Source organism: Lepisosteus platostomus, chromosome 6 (assembly GCF_059453375.1).
Source record: "Lepisosteus platostomus isolate fLepPlt1 chromosome 6, fLepPlt1.hap1, whole genome shotgun sequence".
Classification (NCBI taxonomy): Eukaryota; Metazoa; Chordata; class Actinopteri; order Semionotiformes; family Lepisosteidae; genus Lepisosteus; species Lepisosteus platostomus.
The window spans coordinates 3,717,277-3,736,035 of record NC_142616.1 but is presented as its reverse complement, the minus strand read 5'-3'; the positions used below and the strand labels follow the sequence as shown (position 1 = coordinate 3,736,035).

The following is an 18,759-nucleotide window of genomic DNA, read 5'->3' as shown; positions in this document are numbered from 1 at the left end:
CTGCAGACAGCACAAACGAAGAAACCCCCCCCCCTCCTTCGACAGCGCTGCGCTCGTGTGCCGTTGAAGGTGGCGTCGGCGCTGCTGTCGTTCCCCAGATGTAGCGCCTTGTCGTTTCGGGGTCATGACGTCACTCAGCCCCCCCACAACCTCATAGGGGAACTGGACCGGTCTCACTCGTCAGTGCCAGGTCAGACGTCAATCGTTAGACGTTATATCTCGGGAACGAGAGCAGCAGGGAAGTTACTTTCACCGGCACAAGCGCAGCGCTCGCGCACGAGACCGCTGTGGCTTCCCCGCCGCGTCTTCAGCGCGTTGGCAGGTGGCGCAGGCTGCCTTTTCATCCAAACACTCGCAGGTCGACCCCTCGTCAAGGGGAGATCTTCCCTCTAGCTCAGCTGGCTGGGTCCCTGTGGAGCGACGCCATAGGCACGGGTTCGAGGGGGACTGACCTGAGGCGGCAGCGGCGACATTCACGGAGCTGCGATGTGTCCAGGGTGTCCCAGGAGTGCGGTGTGCCGAATACAGTGACAGCTGTGTGTCTGGGGAGCCAGTACAGGTGATCTGCTGAAGCCCGTGTAGCCAGTACAGGTGATCTGCTGAAGCTCGTGTAGCCGGTACAGGAGATCTGCTGAAGCCCGTGTAGCCCGTAGAGGAGATCTGCCAAAGAATACATTTACATGCAAAATCCTCGGAACACGTTTCGCCACAACACTCCCAGCCTCGTTTGTTGTGAGGGGTGAGGAAGAGTGTGAACATCCACCTCTCTTCAGCCTGTACTACAGTGACTGTTCGCTCATCTGCCTGCCCTGCTCAGCAGCAGTGTCAACGGACAATTCAAGCGCGTTACTGGACTTTGACATTAGTGCCACAATCGCAGAGCCTCTAGCTCATTTCACACTTCCTGTTTACTCCCTTGTCTCTGTCAACAAGGTAAAATCGCTTCTGAAGAAGAACCTTGTCAGTCACAGCGAAGTGTTGTGTAGAGAGAGAGAAACACAACTCCGAATGTGGAGATCTGTGTGAAACCCAGCGCCTTTCCCACCGCGGGGGAGAGGTTACCCACAGATCTGTGCGAGAGGCTGCTCTCCGATCCGCCTGATGGCGTCTTCCCCGCGCGCACGGATCAAGGACTCGAGTGCCCCCCCCCCCCCCCCCGTCACGACCCGCCCGCGAGCACGCAAGCCCTCCGCCATGCCCACGAGCTCCAGTCACGCTGAACGGCCCCCGCACCCTGTTCACCCCCCCCCCCCCTCTCTCCCTGAGCTCTGAAACCAGTTACTCGTCTCTTCTATTGGCTGGATTACCTTTCGGCTGCCGACTCCTCGCCCTCGTTTCAGAGCCCGGCTGCTCCTCTCGTTCTTGGCCCCACACTGTTCTGGGACCCAGTCGATCTCCCACCCAGACTCCACCGGGATGAGCCCCGCACCGGGTCCCGCCTCCTGACCCCACCTCCCCCGATCGAGAGACGAGTTTTCTTCGACACGGGCGGGAGCGTCGTCCGGGGTGCGCGTCCCCGTTTCCTGCGCGTCCGTGTGTGAGATTGTGGGGGTCTCCACAGGCGGCCTGTCGCACAGGTGCGTGTCAGGGGTGTCGATGAGGGCGTTACACCGCCGGCACAGCTTCTCTTCACGACGTGTGATGATTTGCGAGGTTATAAACCCCCCATTTCTCACAGCGACCGACACCCGCCGCCGCCTTCTGAACGAGACCCGAGACCTCGCGCACAGGGCGGTTCTGAACGTCTGCCTCCGTGCCGCAACACGCAGGACCGACACATGTTTGATGGGCTTTAACGCTGGCGCGCGCGGCGCTGCCGTGGCGATCCGCGGCGTGGCCGTGACTGCGAAAATCCGCGGATCGATGACAACAGCTCGACTGTTTAAAAAGATGAGCCATGACCTTCCCGCAGTAGAACAAACAGCGGTTTAGATTCTGACGGCGGGGGACCCGGCGTGAAATATTTCCACTCGCCCCGCTTCACGGCACAGAATTTGAACGAGCGCCTCTTAGGGCTTTTTATTAAAGAAAAAAGCTGCAGCGTCTGACAAGCTCGACTCCCGATCCTCTGAGCGACCCGACTCGCTGCGTGTCGGCTCAGCCCCCTGTCGCCACAGCCAGTGTCCACCGGGCCGCGCACACGACCTGGCGAAACACAGAGGACCGTCGACAAGGTGCGCTTTTCCCCCGCTCAGTGACCCTCCTGTACAACAGGGATCGAGACCTCCTGCCGTCACCGTTCCGGACCGCCCGTCAGAGATCCGGCCAACGAACCCACTCGCGGGAGCCGGAGGAGTGACCCTGCAGGAGATCTGCACCACCAAACAAGCCCACGTCCACAGGGGAAGCCAGTGACCCCACAAACCCCACAAACCAGGGAGAGAGGAACCGAAGCCAAGCCGTGATCCTGAAGCCGTGGTCGAAGGAGAGAACCAAGAGTCCGTAACCACAAAGCAGCAGAGAGGAATAAGGCATTTTTTTAATTAATATACAAAAATAGTCACAACAAAAAAAATCAGTCACGTTGCAGAGCGCAGTCCATCCTGTGCGGCTCTGTAAGGGGGCCGAGGTGTGGTTGGAAGAATCGGCGGCGTTTCAATTCCCCGGGTCGCCGTCTGGGCGAGAACAGCGGGTTATTAAACCGGCCGGAAGACAAACGCAGCTGAACGAAATCGCTCGGCGACAGCTCGGCGGATGATCTCCGGGCGGCCCCATGCGCAGCGTCCATCGCCTGTACCTGCGGGTCAATCTGTCCTCAGATCCAGACTGAAGACCCATGACTGCAGCCTAGTCTACTCACAGCTGACATCATAGCCTGTACCTGCGAGTCAATCTGTCCTCAGATCCAGACTGAAGACCCATGACTGCAGCCTAGTCTACTCACAGCTGACATCATAGCCTGTACCTACGAGTCAATCTGTCCTCAGATCCAGACTGAAGACCTACTACTGCAGCCTAGTCTACTCACAGCTGACATCATAGCCTGTACCTGCGAGTCAATCTGTCCTCAGATCCAGACTGAAGATCTACTACTGCAGCCTAGCCTACTCACAGCTTACATCATCGCCTGTACCTACGAGTCAATCTGTCCTCAGATCCAGACTGAAGATCTACTACTGCAGCCTAGTCTACACACAGCTGACATCATCGCCTGTACCTACGAGTCAATCTGTCCTCAGATCCAGACTGAAGACCTCCTACTGCAGCCTAGTCTACTCACAGCTTACATCATAGCCTGTACCTACGAGTCAATCTCAGTCCTCAGATCCAGACTGAAGATCTACTACTGCAGCCTTGCCTCCTCACACCTTACATTATAGTCTGCTGCCACCATGGCTGCTGGTGCTGCTGTACAGGCCATTGTGTGTCTCTGTGTTGGCCCACCAGGCAGATACATCTGTTCTGACCAGACTATCCTATTCTCCTCCCCACGTCTGGATGGCACCCAGGCTGGGCACCATCTGAGCTGGATGCTGCATCACTGCCATGGATCCAAGAGGGACATCGTGGATATAGCTATCGTTTAGGAGGATTTACTGGTCCACAGAGATCTGCATGGAGTACTGACACACAGAAGACATGATGGATGGATTAATACCCTCATTCATTTCTTTCTTTTTTAATTCTATAATGTTAGCATGCCCAAAGGGGTTGGGCAGCCAGTTGACCTTGGACCCCCAGAGGATTTTTTCTCTCCTTACTGAGGGGTTTGTCGTTCCTCTCCTCCGTTGTCTCCTGGTCTTTTCTGTTCTGTATTCACAACTTGAGGGTCACTTGCTATGTTAAGCACCTGGGGGCAACCTTGTTGTGAAAGGCACTGTATAAAAATACCTTGAAATGAATGGAATTTTCTGTCAAGATGAACAACACGAGTGCTTGTGCCTAGTGCTCTGCTGCTCTAAAATGACAGATTATACGGTCGCATCGCCACCGCCGCCGCCGCCAACCTGATTCTCTCAAAGTTATCGCTCTCAGGCTCTACTGCAGCACCCCTGAGCATTACACGATTAAGCGGTGCGGACGTCATCTCTGTTTAATTTCGTTTAAACTCGTTTGAATCATTCTGAATTGATTTCGTCATGTGTACCCGTTCTTTCTATCTCGAAATGTTAGATGTACTCTGGTTTGGATTGTATTTCTTTTGTTATCGTTTATGCAGAAAGTTAAGAAAAAGAACGTTAGCGGTGGTGGTGGCGAGGGCTCAGACCCCCCTGAACCCCGAAAACGCTACATTATTATATGGCTCTGCGGCTCAGGCCCTGCGCCTCCTTCAGGTGTGCAGTTCACAGCTGATAAAAGGAAGAGGAGCTGTTACCTGTAGAAATTCCTTAACTTCCTTCATGTTGTCCTCAAAGACAAACTGCAGGCAGCAAAGATAAAAAGACCATTACCTTTGCTGACTGCCCTGTCTTTCTCACACCTGAAGATGCTCCACAGCCGGGGCTGGAGGAAAACAGGGGTGTTCGGGGGAGGTGTGTCCGAGGCAAACTGTCCAAGGGAGTCCGAGGTGAATCCATGAGTGTAGCAATAGTCCAAGACCGGGTGATCCATCCTGACAGACGAACAGAGTTACAAGCCGGAGCGGGATCTGGCGGAGGGTCGGGGGAATAAAAGGGGGTCACGGGGCCAGACGCTCCCTCATCCCGGACCCAGAAGATCAGGACACCGTGATGAAGCCTGTGCCGCTGAGTCGCTCCTGGACTTCCGGGTGTCCATCTTCCACAGCTGAGCCCAGACTGGCAGGAACGCCTGGCTTGTACAGCAGGGGGGGCAGGAACCGGAGGCAGGTGCAGGAGATCAACACTAAACTAGGAAGGGCTGGAGCCTCCTTAAGAGGAGGGGCTTACGAGCGTGACAGGTGTTTGTATTAAGGATTCCATTTGCTTGTGGTTCTCTTCCTAAAAGAGGGAACTTGCTTGTGTTTTAGGATGCCTTTGTTGTAAAAGACTTGAGGACAAAATCCTGGCTTTTCTCAGGAGTACAGCCCTGAGATTCCAATTGGTTGTGACCAGACAACCCTGAAAACGTCACACTGAACACCAGTGAATCTCAGCTGCAGGAGATACAGGAGGGACTTACTGTATCCAGACTGATTAACTTCTCAGAGGTGTTGACAAGAAAGTGGGTTTCCATCACAGCACAGGAGTACAGCTTTACACAAACAGTGCTGGGAGTGTGAAACAGGTTCCACAACCCCTTAGAGTAACATGAGATGAGATGGTCAGACTTATGAGTTTCTAGTAATTATCAGACACGCGGGGTGTTGTCAGTCCCTGTGGATGGAAGGAGAGCTGCTGCACACAGAGATCAGGGGCTCGCTGTTGCGCTGGGTGGTTGGAGATCACAATCACACCCACATGACACTGCCCTGTCCATCTGCTCCTCCAGCGTCTCTCGGGGGAGAGATGGGCTCGTGACTCTCTGCAGCGCTCCGCAGGTCTGTGCGGCTCACAGGGGGGTCACTGCGCAGGTGAAGCATGAAGCCCTGGACGTACCCTGCTGGCATACAGGCTGCAGGGCAGAGCCAGACAGCAGGCTGGGCTCACTGGCCTGGAGAGAGAGACACAGCAGGCTGGACTGCTCGCAGTAAGAGCTTACACCCGGACAGTGAAATCCTCTGCACCATGTGGAGCTGTGACAACCCTCTGTCAAACACAGCTGGAGGGAGATCCTGGAGCTAAATAACTCCCAACGATTAAACAGCTGGATGGGCCAGCTGGCCTCCTCTTGTCTGTCACCATCATGCTCTGATCTTCTCATGCTGTGTGAGTGAGTTAGTATTTTATTGTTTTGATTATTGGGAACACAAACCACTGGATTGACTTCACCTGAGCAGCTACTGACATCGACGTTTATTAAAAAAACTTCTCTCTGTCAGTCTAAAATGACACAGTAAGTCACATCTCTTACAACCCCACACCTTCCCCAAACAACAACCACCAAAGCTGTTTCATAACTGCAGCTCTAAACCACTCCCCCTGACTACCCTATTAACACCCCTAACAACCACACCCCCTAATAATCACACCCCTGCAGCTCTGTGCAGATCCAGGAAGTGAAACTCAGAGATCAGTTTCGTTTTACTAGAAACAGCCTCACTACTGCTACGTCTCTACTGCTCCTCTCTGTGCAGCTTTTACTTGTCAGAAAAATGGCAGAAGACACTTTTCCATTTTCTCAGGACCAGTTCAGCTGCTCGGTGTGTCTGGATTTGCTGAAGGATCCAGTGACTCTGCTCTGTGGACACAGTTACTGTATGGGCTGTATTAAGAACTGCTGGGATCAGGAAGATCAGACTGGGATCTACAGCTGCCCCCAGTGCAGACAGACCTTCACCCCAAGACCTGATCTTCACAGAAACACCATCCTGGCTGAAGTGGTGGAGAAACTGAAGGAGACTCCTGCTCACAGTCCTGCTGGCCCTGGAGATGTGCTGTGTGATGTCTGCACTGGGAGAAAGAGGGGAGCTGTGAAATCCTGTCTGATGTGTCTGGCCTCTTACTGTCAGACTCATCTCCAGCCTCACTATGAATCTCCTGCTTTCAAGAGACACAAGATGGTTGAGGCCACAGGACAACTGCAGGAGAAGATCTGCTCCACTCATGACAAACTGCTGGAGGTCTATTGCCGTACTGACCAGAAGTGTGTTTGTTATCTTTGTGTAATGGATGAACACAGAGGCCATGATACTGTCTCAGCTGCATCAGGAAGGACTGAGAAACAGGTGAGGACTTTGTGTCTGTTCATAAAGTGTCTAGTACAAAATATAAAAAGGATATTTAGGATATTTGGGGGCTTTAAGTGATCTCTGGACTGTATTTACTGTATCTGTAATGCTCGATCTCCACTGCTGAGTCCTGCTCATGTACTCATCTGTGATCCACACTGCCTGTGTCTCTGAAGTGTCTCCTGTTCTTCTGTCTGTTGTTCATTATCTCCTCCTCCTCTCCTTCCCTGTTTCCCTCTTTACTGTCCTCATGAAGCACCAGTGAATCTGTACAACTGCACACAGCACACTCAACACTTCTAGAACAGACTGCACCCTCATTAATGCACAACACACTCAACACCTCTAGAACAGACTGCACCCTCATTAATGCACAGCACACTCAACACTTCTAGAACAGACTGCACCCTCATTAATGCACAACACACTCAACACCTCTAGAACAGACTGCACCCTCATTAATGCACAACACACTCAACACCTCTAGAACAGACTGCACCCTCATTAATGCACAGCACACTCAAATTCTAGAACAGACTACACCCTCAATAATGCACTGCATACTCAACACCTCTAGAACAGACTGCACCCTCAGTAATGCACAACACACTCAACACCTCTAGAACAGATTGCACCCTCATTAATGCACAGCACATTCAACACCTCTAGAACAGACTGCACCCTCATTAATGCACAACACACTCAAAACCTCTAGAACAGATTGCACCCTCATTAATGCACAACACACTCAACACCTCTAGAACAGACTGCACCCTCATTAATGAAGTCCTGCTTTAATTTAAGCACAAAAGTATTATTATTTATAATAATAAACTCTATTTTTATATGATAGATTTAAAATGGCTTCTCAAAGCACTTTACAGAACACAAAAGGTAGAAGGTAGAAGGGGGTTTTGGAAAACAGTATAAAAGCAAAGAAGCAGAAACAGACCCAGTTAAATTAAAACCCTTCTGAAACAGAAGATTGTGAGTCTGGATTTGAAAGAGCTCAGGGAAGGTGACTCTATGATAACCACAGGGATAGAATTCCAGAGCTGTGGGCTGCAGCAGGAGAAGCCCTGTCACCCAGAGTGCTGGCTTGGGGGACAGACAGGAGACCAGAATTAGAAGAGTGAAGGTTGTGAGGTGGGGAGTAGGATGATAGTAACTCTGACAGGTACTGAGGTGTCGAGCCATGCAGAGACTTTTAGGGGATCATGAGGACTTTGAAGTCAACATGAAACCTGATAGGAAGCCAGTGCAGGGACTTCGGGACAGGAGTAATGTGATCACTTGCACTAGACCTGGTCAGAATTCTGGCTGTCATATTCTGGACATACTGAAGTTTGTTCAGTGTGGGTTTAGATACCCCAGCGAGTGGAGCGTTACTGTAGTCAATATGAGTAAAGATGAAAGAGTTGACCAGCTTTTCAGCAACAATTAGATATAACATAGGACGCAGCCTGGCAGTATTTCTGAGGTGGAAGAATGATGTTTTGACAATTTGTTGCACATGTCAAGCCTGGATCAGATATCACCCCCAAGTTCTTCAATTTTGACTGTGACTCCAGTACAGTGTCATCCACAGATAAGGATACTGCATTGGTGTGCCAAGAAGCATGACTTCTGTCTTGTAGCAGTTTAAATGAAGGAAATTGAGAGTCGTCCATGTGTTTATGTCAGAGAAGCAATTAGAGCAGAGACATATCAGTGTCAGTTTAGTATGGACGTACTGTACTGTAGATTTGAGTATCATCAGAACTCATACATGCTGAAGGGCAGGGGGCCCAGTGTCAACCCCTGAGGAAGACCAGACTTAATGAGTCCAATTTCAGAGTCCAATTTCAGAGCTACAATCGCAGAGAGAGACAGAGTGAAAGTGATCAGTGAGGTAAGACTGGAACCATTGAAGAGCAGTGTCAGAAACTCCAAACACAAGAAAGTGAGAGGTCATGGCTGACAGTGTCGAAAGCAGCACTGAGCTCAGTAAGAATGAGGACAGAAAGAGAACGAGAATCAGAAGCCGTTAGAAGATCGTTAGTGACTTTGACCAGGGGACTTTCTGTGCTGTGAGGTTTTCTGAAACCATATTGGAGTTCAAAGAGGATTATTTAACTGAAATCTAACAGCACACTGTAAACTTTCTGCATGAACAGGTAATGAAAGGGTATGAAAGTTGGAGAGAGGGTGAAAGTTGTTCAGGCTGTCCAGAGCCATGATTCTCTTTCTCACACAGGGGTAACAGCAGCAGTTGTGAAGCCACTGGTACCACATCAGTGCTCAAGGATTCATTTCTTATATAAAGCCACAGGGTCTCCTCTGATCACTCAGAGAAACTAGTGGCAACAAGGCTCATCAGCACTGCTGTAGTCCTCTGTTTTGAGATGCCGAGAGCAGTCAGGACACTAGTGTATATTGAGATGAATGAAATCTGAAATCTGTAGATTATGAAGGAACAAGTAATTGGTTTATTCTTCATCAGGTGTGAGAAGGCTCCACGGCCGAAACGTTGTGTTTTCTTTCTTCTTTTTTTCAGTATGGAATAAACCTATTGCTTGTTCCTTTGCAGCCTACGCATGCTGATGCAGCTCCCCACCTGAACTATCTCTAGATTATGTTTAATATATAAATTGAAACACAATTATCTTGTTTTTACATTTCACCTCACATACAGATGTGCAGACCCAGGTGTCAGGTGTCTGCTGCGCTGCACACGCTGCCGGTGTAGATTAGACATGAAACAGGAGCATGTCAGACAGGACCAGGAAACACATCTCGTGTGGATAAGACATCAGGGATACAGAGTGTGGATTTCCCAGGGTGACTCTAAGGGGTATCTCTGTGATGTGATTCTCTTACAGCAGAAATGTCCTGAGTGTCTCTGTTTCTCCACAGAAGCAGCTGGGGGAGACACAGACACAAACCCAGCAGAGACTCCAGGAGAGAGAGAAGGAGCTGCAGGAGCTGAGACAGGCTGTGGAGTCACTCAGAGTGGGTATTTACCAGAGGAGTGGACACACAGACACACATTTCCACAGCTGGACACTGGACAGTACCCTTTGGAAACAGAGCATACAGCATAATGTAGTTTGAGTGTTTTCCTGTGTGATAATCCACAGTTTGTCTACTCCCTCAGAGCTCTGCACACACAGCAGTACAGGACACTGACAGGATCTTTACTGAGCTGATCTGCTCCATTGAGAGAACACACTCTGAGGTCACACAGCTGATCAGAGCTCAAGAGAGGGCTGCAGTGAGTCAGGCTGAAGGACTTCTAGAGCGACTGGAGAAAGAGATCGCTGAGCTGAAAAGGAGAGACTCTGAGCTGAACCAGCTCTCACACACAGAGGATCACATCCATTTCCTCCAGGTAACATCACTGCTCTGTGACTGCAGTAGAGAAGGGTGTCCCTCACACAGAGCTGCTCCTGGCTTCTCCCCAGGAATTTGTGCTGTGTTTGACTGGAAACTCCTCTTTCTCTTCCCTGCTGCAGGATTTCCAGTCTGTCTGTGTCCCTCCTGGAGCTGGAGACTCACCCAGCATCCCTGTCCGTCCACACTTCTCTCCTGAGGCAGTGAGGAGAGCTGTCTCTGGACTGAAAGAGCGACTGGAGGATCTCTGCAAGAAGGAATCAATAAAGATTTCCACAACAGGTTAGTAGAGAAACACACTGATGTCTTTCTGGACAGCTTATATATTTCCTGTTTGTCTCTTATATTGTCAATGGCTTTTTTGTGCAGTGACTGTATTTATCAGAGCAGCTTATCAGTCAATGATTCAAATTCTAGGTGAAATGTCTTAAAATCTCCAGTCTCACAAATCTTTATGACAGTAAGTGTGTTGTTATATTGTGCTGTATATAGTTTAACAGGAACGTTTTAATAGGGGCTACATCCCAGTCCAGTAGAACATGTTATTCCTGTTACTCTGTTACTGCAGCCCTGATGAGACATTTCTCTGTGTGTCTCCCCAGTGACTGAAGTCTACAGTCTGCTGACTCCAGAGCCCGGGTCCAGAGCAGAGCTTTTACACAGTGAGTCTGTTTTCACAACAGTTCCCCTCTGAAATATACCTGGAGCTCAAACACACAGCAGGAACAGTGAAACATAAACTGATAAACACACTGACACACACACTGATTCACACTCTGATACATGCTGATACATGTCTGAATTCAGAAAGTCAAGCTTGCACACAGTCACTCTGTGTGGATCAGAGACACACTGTGTCAAACACACAGATGGACACAGAAGTTCCAGTGGGTGTAGTTTATTTAAGAAAATGCACTTTATTACATCAATGTGCAGTGCACAGTTCTGACAGAGAATACAATTCTGACAACAACTCTTCTACAGAATTTAAATCGTCTCAAAAAGAGTGATTGTCCATTATCAATCATTCTATTTTGCAAGTGGTCAGTGAGGCTGGTTCACACAATAAGAGCCCCTCCAAGCCTCCTGGGTGTTACCACTGGCTGCAGTCCTGGCTCTGAACCTGCGATTGTCCATTTCTCAACAGGAGCACTAAAGAACAGGTTTTTCTGGGTTTTCTTCAGCCCTCAGTACTGTCCAGTGCTCTTTTCCTCTGATGAAACAGTTCAGCAGTTCAGGAGTTGTATAGAAACCAATGCCCTCAGGCAGCGGACGTGGGGCGACCTGGTGCTGGGCGGGTCTCAGGACATCCGAACTTCAATGATGAGCCAAGGGGAATGAGAGACCTGGAAATATATATCCCCAGAGAGAGACACCGGAAGGATAGCAAAGCACAGGAAACTAGGGAAAGGACAGAGTAGGAGCTCCCTCTGGCTGCAGAGGCCATGACAGTACCCCCTCCCCTTCATGGGTGGCTCCTGACGCCCATACAAATAAGCGAGCTGCACAGCACTGGGGGGAGGAAAAACCTCATTTAACTGAAAGGAAACCTCCGGGAGTCCACGGCTGAGAGCTACCCCCTCCTCCAGGGTAGAAACCTTTATTGGGTAGCAGAAGGGGGGGCCGGGGTAGTGCTCCGGAGAAATAAAACAAACAAAGACAAGTAAACAGGCACAAACAACGACAGAAATAAACCTGGGAGACCAGGGTAACAAACCACAATAAACAGATAGGAACCAAGAGTTCTACAACACAGGGGACAGGGGGACCAGAGAGAAGGGGAAACCAGGAAGTGAAAAAAGCAAAACACCAAGCAGAAACAAACAAAAGGACAAAAACCCAGGAAAAATACCGCAGACTGGGCAATAGGCACATTCAACATTCTATCACTGATATCAGAGTGGACAGCCCAAGGAAAGCCAGGCACAAAGCCCACTCACAGGCACAGGAGTTGGAAAAAGAATCTCGCGTTTAGGAGAAAAAAAACTGCGGAAAAACAAAAAAGCGCCGCTCGCAGGGTCAGTAGGAGGCTCAGCGTTCTGTCACGGATGTCGGAAGGGACAAATCGTGGAGAGGCAGGAGAGTGAAAAAGACCCTATGCGTAGTGGTGGGACGGGGGTTAGCCCGGGCTCAGCTGTTCAGGAGTCGTATAGAAACCAATGTCCTCAGGCAGCGGACGTGGGGCGACCTGGTGCTGGGCGGGTCTCAGGACATCTGAACGTCTATGATGAGTGAAGGGGAATGAGAGACCTAGACATATACTGTATATCCCCAGAGACAGAGACACCGGAAGGACAGCAAAGCACAAGGAACTGGGGACAGGACAGAGTAGGAGCGCCCTTTGGCTGCAGAGGGCATTACACCTCTCTGGTCACCAGCTCTGGTGCACAGTCATCCAGCTGAGGGCCTTCAGCTTGTTGTCTAGTCCTCTGGGTTGAGTCTTTACCCAGGTCTCCCATGGGATCGTCAGCCCCTCCCCAGTGACCTGTAGGATCATCTGTCTCTCCCTGGTGACTAGTTCCTCCTTTCTCTTCCTTGTATAGTGCCTTTTGTTGGTGCAGAGCTCTGACTGTCTCATGGCCTCATACCTCCTAGTAGGTCTCCGGTCAGTTTTCTGCTTTAGGACTAGTGTTTGACACCGGATCAGATGCTTCATTGGGAGGGAGAACCACAGCCTGACAAAGTACTGAGAATTGTGACTGATGGGGTCCAGCCCCTAGTGACAGAGGTTGCAGAAGAAGATGCAGTGGAGTTTCAGCACATCTCTCCCCCTTCCTCACTGTCTGGCACATCTGGTTCCTTGTGATGTACTCGTACCTGTTCCACCATCCCTTGCAGCGCTTGTCTGAGTCTGGCTGACAGAGGGTACACCACGACCAGGTCAGCTAAAGCCAGCAGGGTGTCTGCCTTCAGCACCCTCACTTTCCCCATGAGAGTCAGCGTGCGAGTCTTCCACAGGCCCAATTACACGTTGACCTTGACGGTCCTCTCTGTCCAGTTTATGTTCTTGTTGTCCAGGCTCTGGAATGAAACCACCAGTATCATTAGGGGCTCCATGCAAAGCTTGAGACCTTCTGGCGGCATGTTCCTCTCCCTCCAGGGTCCAAAGAGCTTGCCCTTGCTCTTTCTGTTTATTAGCCTCAAGTCTGAGGCCCTGCAGTACTGCTCCCTAACCTGCAGCCCACTCTGCAACCCCCTGTCTGAAATCAGGAACAGCGTCATGTGTACTGGGAGATCTTGAGGACTTCCCTTGTGCCTCTGCCTACAGCTCTGTAATGAGAACATAGAGAAGAGGTGAATGAGGACACCCTTGTCCTACTCCAGATTCCTGGGGGATTAAATCCCAAAGATGTCTGTTCATGTTGACCCTACTGCCCACTTCAGAGTACAGTATCTCTGTCCAGCAGCTAAAACTTTCTCAGAATCTGAAGTGCTCCAGCCCTCTGAACAGATAGCTGAGGTTTACTGTGTCGAAGGCTTTCTCCTGGTCCAGGCTCACCACCATCATGGGCACGTTCTGGTCCTCGGCCCAGGTGATGGCATCTCTGGTGAGCTGGAGGTTCCAGCTGACTTATCACCCTCCCACCCCACAGGTCTGGTCACTGTTGGTGATGTGGGGCAGGGTGGTCCTCAGTCTAATGGCCAGTAGCTTGGACACGATCTTGATGTCCATGCAGAGCATCTTTTGACCCCCTCCTGAAGTGCTGAGAGATGACACCTTCCCTCACCCTGTGTCCAAGCTTTTGCTGATGGAAGAGCTCTTTTTCCACCTCCACCAGGTCTGCCGCTGGGGTGTCCCAGAAGCAGGTGTAGAATTCCTTGGGAAGTCCGTCTTGCCACAGACCCTGGATTTGTGAATAACTGGAATATTCAGGAGCAGAGCCAGTCTCACAATAATGATGGTATGATGACAGTGCTCTTCCCCTGCAGCTTCACAGACACTCAGCCTCTTCTGAGCGGCAGCAGTGGGACTCTGGTACAGGGGCTCCTCTGGGGCCTGAGAGCCTAGTCTGAGAAATGGCTGCTTCTCTTCACACGTCAACCAGGCTGATGGGTCAGCAGGAAGAAACAGTCAGGACTTGATCTGTCTGAACAAACAGAGCGATAGGAAAACCCAACATCATTTGTTCTTGATATCCTGCCAAAATAAGAATGTCTTAGGTTATTGTTGGTCAGTCACTAAATCTTTAAGCACAAAAACCTCAAATGCTTTTAGACTACAGTTTGCAGACATCAAATACACTTGAATTGGGAATTACACAGTAAAATGCAGGAGAGGTATAAGTTGAAGGGGGAAAAACAGTATTTCTGTGTATTTTGCGCAGATGAATGTGAAGAGATAGAGGAATGACAGACAAAAAGAAAAAGAATTCAGGACGACACACAACCCGTTACACAGTTTGTCCATTGCTGGCTTGCTGTTTACTGGGACCAACAGTAACAGTAACAGGAAGCCAACAGCAGGTATAAGTCATCGTAAATGTATTCTGTTCAGTGTTGAAAGAGTGAGCAAACACTCTGTACAGGAAATGTTTCTCCAGTTTCACATCAAGAAGAACAGATGTTTGGAAAGCTTTGTCAATTCTACTTGTCACAGAAATGGTAAAAATGACACAGGTTTAAGATCAAGATCTCTTTATTTGCCATATACAATCTCTTGCATTAGGAATTCATCTTTTCACATACAGTACCCCAGCTTGCTCTCCATGAGACACAGACACACAGACAGAGAGAATCTTGGGGTCACAGTACAGCCTGTTTTCCTCAGAGCAGCTCAGACATGTCAGAGTCAGGTGCTCATGGTTAGTTTAAGAGGGGTATTTACTGGGGCTGTAGCGCTCTCTTACTGGCCAGGGGTAATAACTTTGGGGTCTTTCTCTTCAGCCCAGCTGGTGTTCTCACATGGTCCTGGTCATTAAGAGACCCAGTGGTGTGTTTCACTAAGAATGACACTGGAGTGTCAATATTATTTCACTTGTCCCACCAGAGTGAGTGTGTATTGGGGTGTTTGCCTGCGATATTGGGGACCTCATTTCAAACAGGAGTTATCTAGAGGGTGTCTGTGTTTCCAGACTAATAGACTCTCCTGTGGAGTAAGTCAGTGTTTGACACTGTCCTGTTCTACACAGAATAAGTGTGAAATATCAGTGGAAGATGTTGTCATGATGGCTTCAGAGTTGCAGTGTCCAGAAGAGGGCGACCTCTCTCATCACTGAAATAAAGGCACTCTGAGCCCAGAAATGAATTCAGGTATTAATAATAATTGCTAACACTGATATAGCACTTTACAGGTAATGGGGACTCCCCTCCACCACCACCAGTGTGTAGCCCCACCTGGATGATGCGACTGCAGCCATAGTGTGCCAGAACACTCCCCACACACCAGCTCTCATTGGGAAGGAGAGCCGAGTGATGAAGCCAGTTCAGAGAGGGGGGTTATTAGGAGGCCATGATGGGTAAAAGTCAGGGGGAAATTTGGCCAGGACAGGAATTAGGACCCACATAGACTGCAGGGTGAGTGCCCTCTGTTGGCCCCACTCACACCTCTTCCAGCAGCAGCCTTAGTTTTTTCCAGGAGGTCTCCCATCCAGGTACTGACCAGGCTCACACCTGCTGAGCTGCAGTGAGCTGCCAGTTTTGAGGTGCAGAGTGATATGGCTGCTGGTGTTTTTATAAATTCATGTAGGTGACTGTGTCAGCCTTTCTAGGCTCCAGGAGAGCTGATAAGAATATCTTTGATCTTCACTAGATTGACAGGCAGACAGGCAAAGGGGAGTATTTACTCAGTATTAAGTATTAAGAGTTTACACTGAAGTATTAGGTATGAGGAGAGTATTAAGTCAGTATTCATTAGTCATGCGAATAAAGCTTCTTGAATCGATTAAAACCCCCATTCGCTCTGGGCATGTATAAGCCCCGCCCCCGTCTCTCAGTGGTCAGAGCTCACTGATTGACAGCTGGTGTCTCCTATCAGAGAGGCGGACAGTGAGCGCGAGCAGTCTGAACTCAGTATGAGCGCCTCTGTTTCTCTCGTCTTTCTCTCCGGGTTTCTGGATGTGTTATTTCTGCTTTAAACTGAACACTTTGGATATTTTTTGGCATTTTCAAAGTAAGTGTTAAGGCTTTATTATATTTAAGCAAGGTTTTGCTTTTTTCATTATATTTTTTTTCTGTAAAAACGAGCAGTATTCAGTCTTTGAATTCAGCACTTTTTTATTCTGCGTCGTCAGGAAAATGGTCTCAGAGAAGATGAACGAGCTGCTGAACTGGGATTTGAAATAAACCGGTTTAACAGACAGGCTGTCCAGTTTCTTACAGTATACAGGTCGTTGTGGTGGGTTGTGAAGTGTTTGAAAGTGAGTGGTCGGGCTGTAGTTTCTCCTGCAGTCCGGTCGGTCCTGTGTTTATTAATAATTAATGTCGTTTAAAAAATAAAGTTTCATCGCTGTGAAAACAAGTGTTTAATGTTTGTATTTAGAGGATATTGGGATCACTCCCATGTGTAACACTAGTGAAACAGTGAAGAAGATGTCGTTTCTCTGGAAGGGAAGAGCAGTCATTAGTAATTGACTGGTGTTTCTCTCTCGGTGTGTTTGGGGACAAAGACATTTCACAGTCTGATGGAGTTGAGTTGGACTGTGATCGGCAGGAGCCTGTTGTGATGTTTGTGTTTTATTCCCCAGCTGCTGTGACTCTGGACCCTGATACAGCTCACTGTGGGCTCAGCCTGTCTGAGGATGGGAAGAGAGTGAGATGGGGACAGAGGAAGAGTCTCTCTGACAATCCTCACAGATTTGATTACTGGGAATGTGTCGTGAGCAGGGAGGCCTTCACCTCAGGGAGACACTACTGGGAGGTGGAGGTGAATCGATACTGGAGAATAGGAGTGACCAGAGAGTCTGCAGAGAGGAAAGGAAAGTTCAGCTTCTCTCCCCAGCAGGGTTACTGGTGTCTGTACTCTGACCCTGGTGTTTTCTCTGCTCTCACTGCCCCTCGGACCCGTCTCCCCCTCAGTCTGCGGCCCAGGAAGCTGGGGGTGTGTGTGGATATTGAGGAGAGGAAGGTCTCCTTTTACACAGTGGAGTCCAGAGCTCATGTCTACACTTTCACTGACATGGTCTTCCCTCAGGGGGAGAAGATCTATCCTGTCTTCTATACTGTGGATTCAGATAAAGCCCTTGAGCTGCTGCCTGCTGTCAGTGTGGAGATTAAACCCGTCATTGACTCATGAACACAGGCTGACTCTCTCCCAGCTCTCTGTCCACTGCTCACACTGGGAGACGGGTTTACTGACGGGCAGTGAGGTGAGGTCAGAAATATAATAGGAATTGTAGAAATGATGATGTTGTGTCGTGTTTAAATTTTTTATTTACTATAACACATTTAAACGGGGAAAATAACATAACGAGAGAGGGCGAGATAACACGCTACCAGCCTGCTGTACTCCTGACTTGTAAATATCTCTGGAAACCCTGCTGTGTTTTTTTCTAATTTTTGAGAAAATAAACTTTTAAAAATGAAATCCCGTGTGAGTCTCTCCTGCGCGCACCGGTGACTGTGAAGCTGCCAGAACGGGGAGGGACCCGCTGACGTCACCACAGCCAGGAGGAATAGGGACTGTGACGCAGACAGGAAGTGGCTCAGGGTGGTTATGGGAGTTGTAGTTTATCACCAGCGCTGTGTCTGTGAGCAGCTCCAGCCTGTCTAATACCCGGCTCCCTTTAATACAGGGATACATGACTATATTCGGTATTTTATGTTCGTTGGTGGTTTGTGAGAGACGTTTTATTTGATCTCTGATCGTGATCCAGGGAAAAGTGGATGCTTCTTTCTAGTCTTTTCTTTATTTTATTTCCCAATGAAGTTTGGTAATGGGCCAGTGAAAGCTCCGCTTTCCTTCATATGAAGCCCAAAACTTTGTTGGTAGCGGCGAGTTTTTTTCTTCACGGACAGAAACTTGGGCTCCGTGTCAGTCTTGTGTTCTGTCCTGCCGTTTGGACATTTCATGTGGACGATTCTCTTTCCACAGAGGGACTGTGTCCTGAGAGGTAGTTTTAACATACTCCCTTGTGCGCTGGTTAGTGTGGTAATTGTGAGACGCTCCCTAGAGCAAGTGGGTTAAAAGATGGCGACAGACCTGCTGGTCTAGTAAGAAGTGAAGTTAAACTCATTCCTGGTGTTGTGTTCAGCTGTGTTTAATATATATATAAACTAACCCGAAACACAAGAGTCTGCACCGGGAGATTACTGCACTGCTTCGGCAGTTTGTGTATTCAACATCATTATCTGAGGGATTCTTTTTGAAACTTTGGTATGTATAGAAAAATAAATATATTTCATTTCGCTTATTTTAGTTCCTCTGTATTGGAACAAAACGCACTACAATTCGTTACTTGTTCAACTTTTGTTTTAATCCTAGCCGTGTCCAAACTCTCAGAACAACCTGAGAAACGTCCAGTTCAGGACTCTCAGTACCGCCCTCTCCGACCACATCTGAAATATTTCACTTTGTTCGCTTCGTGACGCAGTGCTGTACCGCGGGAAAACACTGTTGACAAAATGAGTATCGAACTTAGAGCTGTTCAGTAATTCTCTTAGAAATACATTTTATTATGCACATAAATTAAACCGCTTGACTAAAATTTCCCTATGACTACAAT

General features: G+C 49.1%; 1 protein-coding gene across 1 annotated transcript; it reads left to right on the top strand.

The window, feature by feature from the left end:
- Nucleotides 1-6,000: 6,000 nt before the first annotated feature.
- Nucleotides 6,001-17,621, top strand: LOC148659644 (E3 ubiquitin-protein ligase TRIM39-like). Its single transcript, XM_088637567.1, has 6 exons — nucleotides 6,001-6,724; nucleotides 9,623-9,718; nucleotides 9,864-10,097; nucleotides 10,222-10,381; nucleotides 10,702-10,761; nucleotides 16,783-17,621. Exons 1-6 carry the CDS (start codon nucleotides 6,152-6,154, stop codon nucleotides 17,328-17,330), a joined length of 1,671 nt encoding a protein of 556 aa, XP_088493693.1. The 5' UTR covers nucleotides 6,001-6,151; the 3' UTR covers nucleotides 17,331-17,621.
- Nucleotides 17,622-18,759: the final 1,138 nt, after the last annotated feature.

Bases quoted from the DNA above. Each gene is read 5' to 3' on its own strand.
- LOC148659644 (XM_088637567.1), top strand. From the start codon at position 6,152: ATGGCAGAAGACACTTTTCCATTTTCTCAGGACCAGTTCAGCTGCTCG. The intron at 6,725-9,622 runs GTGAGGACTTTG...GTTTCTCCACAG, and splicing joins CAGGAAGGACTGAGAAACAG to AAGCAGCTGGGGGAGACACA. The intron at 10,098-10,221 runs GTAACATCACTG...TCCCTGCTGCAG, and splicing joins ATCACATCCATTTCCTCCAG to GATTTCCAGTCTGTCTGTGT.